Below are 11,180 nucleotides of genomic sequence, written 5' to 3' on the forward strand. Positions count from 1 at the left end.
AAACGACAAGAGAACTAAATAGTGGAGAGAATCAGGTCATGAGGTCACATGACACTAAACCAGGTGTTGAAAATGACGGGCCAGGTGAGGAAGAAGACAATAGATTTCACTCTTTTCTGCTTTTATTGCTTACATTTCTCATTTATCCCCTCAAAAAGCGTAAATAAAAAAAGGTCACTAAATATAGAAATTTGCCTTGCATGGGATGTTTTGGAAACCAAGTGAATAGGGTTCTTATGTTTTTGAGGGGACAACCAAGAACATTGTCCCAGACCCTACGACTGAGGTTACGTCACGGCCCTCCTAAAAAGGGGCCCACCTTCCAAAAAACTGTCCTAGGTCTTTTTAAATAATGACCATTCATCAGGTGTGTCCTTTTAGGAGCACCAATAGTAAAACACTAAATATGGACTAAAAGCAGTTACGATAAAGAAAAAATCCAATCTTTTACAGGATTTAACTGTAAATTATAATATACATCTATATTATAACATTACTTTATAATGCAGGCACAGATCATTATTTTGATACAACAGCACACTCTTAAAAATAAAGATGCTTAAAAGGTTCTTCACAGCAATGCCATAGAAGAACTATTACCGGTTCCACAAAAAAACTATTGATTCCACAAAGAACCAGAATTCAGTCATCTCTTTCTTACCTTTTTATAATCTGAAGAACCTTTTTTCACTGCAAAGAACCTTTTGTGAAACGGTGAATTTTTTTCTCTATGGCATCAAAGAACCTTTTGAAGCATCTTTTTTTAAGAATGCACAATGTTGTTTCATCACATTTATATCAGTGTCTTGTTACTGTGAATGAAAGATAATTTATAGCTAATGGGAATATCTATATTACTTCATTTGGAGAAATGTTAGTGAAGTGAAATGAGTGAAGATCGTAACAGAATATCGTACAGTAAAAGAGCTTAAAAGCCTGTCTACATTTAAGGCTTAAATCAGTTTGGTGTCCTGATTTAGATCTGACCAGCTATCATTATTATAAATATAACTTGTGCTCCCTACTTCTCTAAACCAGACAAAACATCACAGCATGGTGGATAAAATTATCACCCGATTTAGGAGGGGTTGGGGGATTATATTGTATTAGGACAAAAAGGAGGGGGTTTCTTTTGCATGGATGAACATTGAGATGAAGTTACGTGCTGTGCTGCATTAGATTAGGTTCAATGTCACATTAAATGTATTGTACATGATTGTGTGTGTGTGTTTGAGGCAGGGTTTACCTACATTAGATAATAGTCTAATCCGAAAGCATTCAATTTTACACATACTATGTCTATAAATGTTGAAGACATAGTCCACCCAAAAATAAAAATTCTGTCATGAATTACTCATCCTCAAGTTGTTCCAAACCTGTATGCATTTCTTTATTCTGTTGAACACAAAAATATTTTGGATGAATGTTAGCAACTGAGATTTCTGGGGCACCATTGACTACCATTTTTGTCTACCCCAGAAATCTCACTTGCTAACATTCTTCTAAATATCTTTCTTTGTGTTCAACAGAACAAAGACATGTATACAGGTTTGGAACAACTTGAGAATGAGTAAATGATGACAGAATTTTCATTTTAGGGTGGAGTATCCCTTTAAAGAAAAACAATAGTTGTGTAAGGGTTAGGTTAAAATTAGTATTGGGGTTATAACCTTATAAAAACAATTGTTTATAATTGGTTATAAAAGTATTTTTTATTAAGGTTTGAACCTTATTTTTGGAAACTTTTATTAATTCATTAGCATTATCACACTTACTGTGGAAATGTGAAACCAGAAACCAGTTCCATTGGATCGGATCCCTCGTTCTGCTTTACGCAAGAAAAAGCAAGAAGGTTTGTGTGAGGATCAGAAAATTGTAATTAAAATATCATTAGCTCAGTATATAAAAGAAGTTAGAGAAAATATAACACTCTACTGGTCAAAAGTTTGGGATCACTTGACAAAAATGCTTCTCATGCTCTGAAAAATCTTTTAATCTGAAGGTATATGTTTCGATGTTTGAAATTATTGGATTACTTAATTAAAACTACATTCAAAAAAAGAAAAGGAAATGGATTACTTGGACAAAATAATGAATAAAAAGCAGCCAATAAGAGTCCAGCATTGATGGAAATTCCTTCAATACTGTTTAAAAAGCATCTCATTTTGAGACATCAAGAAGCTGGTTTATAAAATGCCAAAAAAACGATTTTGCAAATTCTAGTCAAAGGGTGACTACTTTGAAGGTGCTAAATTAGAACAGAATTCATTTATTTTGAATGCTTTGAGTCACAACATAATTCCCAAAGTTACAACTGTATTATTCCATCCATGGTTTTGATGATTTTACTGTTATTCTAAAATGTGGAAAAATATAAATAAAGAATGAGTTATCCCAAACTTTTGACCGATAGCGTATTCTGTATAATGTTTATATTAAGACAAAGTAAAAAATATATATAATTTAAAAACATATCTCTGTGATATTCAAACATCTTTTGAAAGGCTCTTGGTCATAAGAGCTCTGTCCATATTTTGCTTTTAACGGTTTTCTAGGCTTAGTGTCAGGTGTATAAGATTAACCCCTCATTAACCACCAGCCATTTTATCCACACCATTCTACATCAGGATCCAGATTAGCACGCAAGTATTGAGAGGGTCAATGGCTAGTAAAATAAGGCAGGAGTGCATTAGGAGAAGGCTTTGGGTTTAATGGAAGGAGCATCGTGTTGATATGGGGTGCAGGGTATGAATGATTAAACCATTTCTTGCCTGATTTATTATTCCATATTCTAAGTGGGAGATTTGTAAACTTCATAAACAAATGCACTCATTTATGAGGGATTATCTGTAATCTCGCTCTATTTCTCTTTACCCCTCCACATACCTCTCTCCCCCTCCCTCTCTTACTGTCTCTCGCTCATTCCATCAGAGCTAATGTGCTGCAGTCCTTTCACGACTTACTCACTCAATCTCACTACCTGCTCATGTATTGCTCTCTACTCTTTTTTCCAGAAATAATAAATAAAGAAATAATAATTTACCCTCTAATGTCAATGTCAAAATTTTTACCAATTCAGGGTGTTACGCTACATCCAAACACAACATACTAACATTTAACAAAACAAACAAAAATAAAGCAACAAAAGTTGTGAATAGAGAATATTTGCCATTATGTATTGTAGTAGACAGATGTGTTATTCTTACACAATCATTCATCACTTTGGGGAAAGAAATAAGAAAATATTCTGAAAACAGTAAGATTTTTCCATTTAATTTAAACATCAGAGAGTAAATAACAATAAAAGTGAATAATAAATTACTTCAGTTCATTATTCTATTGACTATTTCTTTATTATTTCATAACAATATTTATTCATAACAACCATAAAAACACACACAGTGCCATCCTGAAACCTAAGCACGCACACACACACACGCACGCACGCACACACACACACACACATACATACGTACAATCAACATATAGAGACATATCCACGTGGTGTAGTCTGAAATAAAATTAAACTAGTGTTCATGACAAGATGACAGGACGCACAGGCAGCATGAAAATCAATGTCCATGGGCACATGAGCGATATACTGTCTCTCGTCTGATTGGCTCATTCAGCTGTGCACTCTTACAGCTCATCCCGCCTCCCTGTCACTCTTTCTCTATCTTTGCTCTTCTCTCTGACCTGGCTTCTCCCACGGCGGGCAGAATTTGAGGGACTTTTGCCATCATCCTTCTCTTCTTTTACTACACTGTGTCCATCTGCTGCCCATAAGGCCTCAGCCTCCTCACGCTCCTAGGAGGACACATATATACAGAAATGGTGTTATATGCATACGGGAACTTGATCACGCTGTTATCATTATAGACATACCAACGCTATCATTCAAGTCTCTTTGGATAGACATCTGCTAAGTGGGGAAATGTTAATTTAAATGCACAAATGTTTGTTGTAAGCAATACTTTCTGATGAGCTCAGCACATAACGGTTTCTCACCATATCTCTGTGGTGCTTTTTAGTGGTGAACCAGAGTGCCAATGCACATCGTCGACCGGCGGTTATGGCAGTAACACCATGAGGATTGACAGGTCCTGATGTGAATCCCACAAGTCGCCCACAGGTTGGCTTAACGTTTGCCTAAAAGAGAGAAAAATGTAGAGAAAACAGTTTCTAACAAACTATTCCATTAGACAAAGTTAATAGGATAGTTCACCAAAAGATTCTTTCTTCATTTTCCCACTCTTATGTCATTCCAGACCTATGACCTACTTTCTTCTGAAGAACACTGGCCCTCACTCACTTCCATTGTATGGACACAAAATCACTGAGACATTTCTGAAAATATCTTCTGTTGTGTTCCACAGAAGAAAGTGTCATATACAGGTTGTAAATAAATGATGAAAGAAATTGTATTTTTGAGGAACTATGCCTTTAAGTGTTAATAGTGCTTCTAAGATGAATATTAAAAAACAAAACTTACGGTGACTGTTTTAGCATCTCGATCAGTGAAGAAGAATTCACCGCCTTCAAAATCATCATTCAGGTAAAGAACTGCACTGCAAAGACATCAGTACATCCACATTATTGTGTGTGCGAATGAAACAGTTGTGTTTTTTGGGGCTTTTTAAAGCATAGGTAACATGCTATTTCATGCATTCTGACTTCTTTACACTGTTAAACGTGCTGGCTTCTCAAGCTTAACATGGCCAACTTGTCAAAAAATGAGGTAAACATATGACGTATTATTTCTGTGCTCGATTCACTTCGCCAGGTTTCGGAAAGTTTTTTTCGAACATGGATTCCCGTTTTGTAACAAGGGTTCTTAGTCCCTTATTGGACAATTCTCCCGGAAAAGCACGGCCACGCGTAATCCACCGAGCAAAAGAGCATGCCCACGTGTCATCCACCAAGCAAAAGAGCATGCTCACGCGCGAGCGTGAGAGAAAGAGCAAGCCCACGCGTCAACCAGCCAGCATGAGAAAGAGCACGCCCATCAATGCCGCTTCACTCGGCTGACAGAAGTTTAGCTGTGTTTGTTTGCTCACTGCATTTCGGTGAGGAATGTTATATAAACGGTGGATATAACGCTTGATTTGGAGATCGTCTGAAACTGATAGATGGCGCAGTCCCAGCGCTAAAAGATGCCAGACATGAACCGCACACGGTAAATCAAACTAAGTCGTATGTTTGTGTTTTCTTGGAAATCGGTGTGTACGTGCATAATGTAAACAACACAAACTTATAGTGAATCAACAGTTATGCAGGGATAATGCCTGTAATGATGTATTGTGTGCTCGTGCTGTAGTTCCGCCCCCTCTGCACACCTCCAGGAGCTTGACTTTAATCTTAATCTGTTTTTTATAAATTTTGATCAAACTAAATACTCTTCGAAGATACGAAGTATGCAATGCTACTCTATACAGCAAGGGCTGCCAAATGACCATGTAACAATGTAACACACACCCAGTGGCCGGTTGCATAAACTGCTTAGACTAGTCTTAGAAGTTAGTCATCAATTCTTTTCTTCAAGACTGGTCATAATTTTATTAAGTCAGTTACATAAAAAGGTAGATTGGTCTAATTGAAATATGAAAAGTAAAACTGATTAGTCCTAACTAATTGCTAGTCAGTGAGACTAGTTGTTTAGACGCAGTCTTAACTTAGCGGCTAAGTTTATGCAACTAGACCCAGGGTCTGATCATCCTGCGGTGGGCCTCCCTTGGCTGAGGGTGTCTTTTGATAAAGGGCCGAAACACCCAATGAGGCTAAGGTGCACAACTGACGATGTGTCGCATTGTTGGGAACCATACAAAGGTCATTATCAGCAGCACCTCACCAAAAGGCATCTTTCACCCAGGATAATGGATGTGATGAAAGTGGGAACGGACACACAACTCATGAGATGTCTCTCTGATAACAGCAAGGAAAGGTAAGTATAAATATGCTATGTATTTCTATAATAATATATCCCCCAAACACAGAGGATGCCTACCCGACGAACCAAGTGAAACCTCAGACATCCTTTCCTCTATTCATATTCTTGACTGCTACCCACGTCATGCATAAAGTGTGGGAAATGTCCTATTGGGGAATTAAACTGTGCTGAAATAGTGGGATTATAACACCTAGTCCTATTAAGCGAATCTGAAAAATATAGGTACTCAAGATTAATATGAGATTGGTAGAAACTGTGAGTTACCTCATCTATAACCTTTATTTTTGAGAGGACAGCAAGCAAAAGTGGAGGGGAGAGGGCAGTAAGATTGTGAAAGACCAATTTAAATTAAGTAATTTTCTAAGCAAATGAGATTTATTAACAAACACCAACACTATTTCTCTGACACGGTTAACAGCAATGACAATCTGCTGTTTGTTTGAAGGGAATGTTTGTATACATTGTCTAGTGATCATGACAAAAGTAACTGACAGAAGCCTGCCTTCCTCTATGCACCTGAGGTCTCGATGAACGAAGGCAGGAGGTTCTCTCCAGCACTGCCTGGTTTCCGGCTCCAGGATGCAGTTATCCACGTGAACCGGATGAGAAAGATCCGACCGCCCCTCCTGGTGCCCTTCACACACACAGTAACATGCATCCACAGAGCATCAAAGTGAGATGTAAACCCATGTGTGAATGACAATTCTTGTCCTAGCACAATTGTATGTACCTGGGATGGCGGAGCGACACACCAAATGTGTGTAGGAAAAGTAAAGAGTGGAATGACTTCTGAAGTGCGAGTGCATCAGAACTCTGGCGGTTTCGCCGATCTCATGTAGCAGTCTGGCATCTGATTGGTTAACCAGCCCATCCTGAGCCAACTGGCAAACAAACGCGTTTTTGGAGTAAGAATTTGTATACGATAAATGATTCTAGCATGTTTCACGGATTAAGTAATATACCTTGAGTGCCCTGAGAACAGTCAAACCCTCAAATTTCTCATGCGGTGTGTGAGGAGAGCGTCGCCCCCGGTAACCATCACCCACTGATGCAGCAACCTGAATCATCAACACATGATGAGATGTAAGATTCTTCAACTGCTCTCTATTGGTCGAGAGTCTGATGTGCATTTCACTTAAAACCAGCAATTGAAAGGTCAGATTTTAAAATGATTATTAAAAAGCTCACAGTTGCCAGCTGCATCACGCGATCACATTCAGACTGAGATAAAACTCCATCCAGCACGACGCGGTTGGTCCCGTTTAGCCTCTGATCATCCATAGTGATTGTTACACCAACCACAGGAACAGGACCACCTGTGCCAGAGACACAGAGAGCGAGAAAGATAGAGGTGAAAAATAAATAAGATAGATAACACATAAGATAATGTTACTGCAGATTATTTTGAAAAATATTGGGATTTGAAATATGATGTTTTTAACATCATAAAGGATAAAAATGTGATTATGTTCAACAGAATGTGCAAATATTTTGCAGTTTATGCATCACATTAGGCCATTATATTATAAAAAAAGAACGAAAGGGTTAAATGTGGACGGAAAGTGATCGTACCTGCGTAAAATCCACTGTCATCCACTTCTTCAACTTTCTCTCCCTGCTTTAGTTTCTCATGAAGCAGCTGTTTCTCTGCTCTGAGAAGAAGAAAAGGTTTGAAGGGATTGTTCACCCAAAAATTTTAATTCTGTTGTCATTCATTTACCCTCTTGTCATTTCAAACCTGTGTGACTTACTTTCTTCTGCAGAACACAAAAGAAGTGATTTTGAAGAACAACCAAACAACTACGGTACCCATTGACTTGCATTGGTTTTGTGTCCATACAATAGAAGTGAATGGGTAGTGCTGTTGTTCAGATATTAACATTCTTCAAAATATCTTCTTTTGTATTCTGCGGAAGAAAGAAAGTCATACAGGTTTGAAATGACAAGAGGGTGAATAAATGATGACAGAGTTTTCATTTTTGGGTGAACTACTCCTATAAAGCTACCTGTAAATGTATTTCACATAATCCCTGGCTATCACTCTTGTCTTTCCATGACTTACCTCCAGCTTTCTCGCAGTGACTCAGGCACAACGTCCTCGGGCATCCACAGATCCTGCCAGGACCACACAGTAAGTCTGAGGTCTTTCAGTTTCAGAAGCGAGCACAAAACGCACATAGAGAAAATCCAACAACATAAAGGCAAATACCGGGTCACTGAACTTAAAGTCCAAGTTTGCCATCCCAAAATATAGCAGCCTCTTCTCCTCCAGGGCTCTACTGATATACATGGCAATTTCCTTCAAAGGAACAGATAACAATTTTAAAGTCTGTATTGATCTGCGCCATTGACGCCAACAGACATATACAGTACAGTATATACTTATATAAATGCAGCTTATTATTTCTCCATCTCCCATGTGTCATATTGACGGATAGGTGATATATCCAGTGATCATGCTTGTAACCTACTTGTAGGGGTCCTGTTTCCTGAGCTTCAGTGTCGCCTTCTAGATTTTGAGTGTATAGCTGCAGGTTACTGAGGGAGTCTGAGTCTGTGGGGTAAAAAAGCAACAAGGACCACAGGCTCTCCACTGCCCCCTTCAGGTCACCAGCTGTGGGACAGAGAAAAGTACATAATAACAGAGTTTGTTGAAGGAATAACTCACCCAGAAATACAATTTCTGTCATCAATTATTCACCCTCATGTGATTAAAAATCTGTATATGACTATTTCTTCTGTGGAAAACAAAATAAACTATTTTAAGAAATGTCTCAGGGGCCAATGTTGTTTAGTTACCAACATTCTTCGAAATATCATGTTAATTTTCATTTTAGGGTGAAATATCCCTTTCAAAAAATAATTTACCCCCAAACTGCCATTCTGTCAATATGTTCCTACAAACGCCACACTGGTGCTTTTTGTCTTAATAACACCTGACCTTTGTACTGTGCAATGTGAAGATGTTCTAACTGCATTGGCAGAAAGTCCTCCACAGCAGAAACCCTTCCAGGTCGGATTGACACTAAGGACACACACGTCTGTTTGCATGACAGCAATGAGAGAGAGAGGGCTGAAGACACAAGGCACAACAGAATGTTCACACTTGTCAGAAAGGGCATCTCACAAATGTCTTACAGTCGCCTCTGCATTTTAAGCCGAGATACGAGGGATGATTTAGTTTTTCTCACCTGCAGCTCTCTCATAAACGCCCTGTACTGTGTCTGGCTCCTCTGGAATAACCTGTGACGCTGTCACACACTGAGCTCTGCACTCCTCTGTCTGCTTCAGCGTCTCATTCACACACTCGCCCCACTTCATCACTGCCTTCAACCAATCAGACGAGCTCTCAGCCTGGATGGCTGCATCATACATCTCCTGAAGGTGATAAGAGAGTTAGAATGCTTCCTCATTTTTCTCTCATCTTCTGTCACTTGACTTACCCAGTGTTTCTCATGCTCTCTCTCTCTGTCTTGAAAGGCTTCGTCTTTCATTCCTGTCATCCTCCTGTACTTCTCAAGGTTGTTCCTCATCTCCAGGTGACTTGGATTGGCCACAAAGAAGGTGTGAGCAGCCGATGCTGCTTTCTGCAGTTTATCCAACTGTGTAAAGGGGTTTCAAATATTTCAAAGCATTGACCTCCTGACCTAAAGATTTCACAAAGATCTGACAAATAGCTGCATGATCTGCATGCAAGAAAGTCTGTCTTGTTCAGGCATGTGTTGGGATGAGAATGGTTTATTTTTGCTGGATGACTGAGCCTTGATTTCACATATAAACATTATCATGAGTCGTGGTACCTTGTAATACGTGACTTGCAGGAAGTTGTAAGGGTTGCGTGTTCCAAACTCATACTCAATGTCTGAAGATACTGGCAGCAGACCAGCAGGAGAGACGCTTCGACCCATACAGAACCTCACACACTCTGCCCGGAGCTGGATCCAGTCCAGTGCCCACAGATCCCAGAGACTTCCATCTAATGCATCTACACACACACACACGCACACACACGCACGCACACACACACACATGTATGTTTTATTATCTCCGTGGGGACAGTCCATAGGCGTAATGAGTTGTATACTGTACAAACTGTATATTTTATCCCCTAACCCTACCCCTAACCCTAAAGATCGTAGAAAACTTTTTGCATTTTCATATTTTCAAAAATTATCGATCTGTACAATTTATAAGCTTTTGTGCCCGTGGGGACCTCAATTTTGGTCCCCACAGTGACACCAGTCCCCATGAGTTGGTGTGCATTCAGGTTTAGGTCCCCACTAACATATAAAAACCAAGTCCACACACACACACACACACACACATGTCTGGTTTATTATCTCCGTGGGGACAGTCCATAGGCGTAATGATTTTTATACTGTACAAACTGTATATTTTATCCCCTACCCCTAAACCTAAAGATCATAGAAAACTGTTTGCACTTTTAGATTTTTAAAAAATATTGTTATGTACGATTTATAAGCTTTTGTGCCCGTGGGGACCTCAATTTTGGTCCCCATTAGTTGGTGTGTATTCAGGTTTAGGTCCCCAACGGGATATAAAAACAAGGCCACACATACACACACAAAAACAAACAACACAAAACGGTATTACTATTCAAACACAACTAGTTAAAGATGCAATCATAGAAAACTCCAGACTCCCGGCCGTTTTAAGACCATGCTTTATATTTTAGTTTATGCTTTAGTGTTTAGGTTTGTATGCTTTAGACACACATAAGATGTGATAGTCATGCATAAACACTCTTTATGTGCATCTATACAAAAAGTGGTGATTTACCCAGTTTGGAGAGTCTGTCATCTCCTGCAGACAAACACTCGTCGTGACATTTGCGTCTCGTTTTAAGAAGCGTTTCTCGAGTGGATATGGATTTCTCTATGAACTCCGCAGCTCGCTCCCATTCTTCCGTAAAATACGCCCGAACCCCGCGGTAATAGAGCTCATCGTATGGAGGTAAAAGTCCGGATAAACTCTCGGAAGACTGCCCACTGCTTCCAGTTACAGATGCATTATTTATAACGAAGAAAAGTGCTATTTGTAACGCCACGTATACATGGCATGAGTTTGAGCGTAGCGCCATAATGCAGAGACTGTAGTTTGGATGAAAGGAGGGAGGAGATCTGAGAGGAATGAGGGGAAATATGTGCCTGGCAGCAAGAAACGAAAAAAGACGTGTATGTGTGTGTGCGCGCGCGCGTAACCCACTGGAATA

The 11,180-nt window shown here is 39.3% G+C and overlaps 1 protein-coding gene across 2 annotated transcripts; it reads right to left on the minus strand.

Moving 5' to 3' along the window:
* Positions 1-3,235: 3,235 nt before the first annotated feature.
* Positions 3,236-11,180, minus strand: p3h3 (prolyl 3-hydroxylase 3). Of its 2 annotated transcripts, XM_057340839.1 has the most exons (16): positions 10,748-11,176; positions 9,748-9,932; positions 9,391-9,549; positions 9,139-9,325; positions 8,889-9,020; positions 8,419-8,561; positions 8,157-8,246; positions 8,010-8,062; positions 7,520-7,599; positions 7,136-7,263; positions 6,910-7,005; positions 6,678-6,828; positions 6,464-6,581; positions 4,493-4,568; positions 4,009-4,149; positions 3,236-3,807 (listed from the first exon to the last, which is right to left on the minus strand). In XM_057340839.1, exons 1-16 carry the CDS (start codon positions 11,046-11,048, stop codon positions 3,640-3,642), a joined length of 2,208 nt encoding a protein of 735 aa, XP_057196822.1. In that variant the 5' UTR covers positions 11,049-11,176; the 3' UTR covers positions 3,236-3,639. The 2 variants fall into 2 exon arrangements, 1 of the variants encoding a protein (XP_057196822.1); XR_008963429.1 differs by lacking the exon at positions 3,236-3,807 and having other exon boundaries at positions 4,034-4,149; positions 4,493-4,563; positions 10,748-11,180.

Source organism: Triplophysa rosa, linkage group LG8 (assembly GCF_024868665.1).
Source record: "Triplophysa rosa linkage group LG8, Trosa_1v2, whole genome shotgun sequence".
In the NCBI taxonomy this organism is placed as follows: Eukaryota; Metazoa; Chordata; class Actinopteri; order Cypriniformes; family Nemacheilidae; genus Triplophysa; species Triplophysa rosa.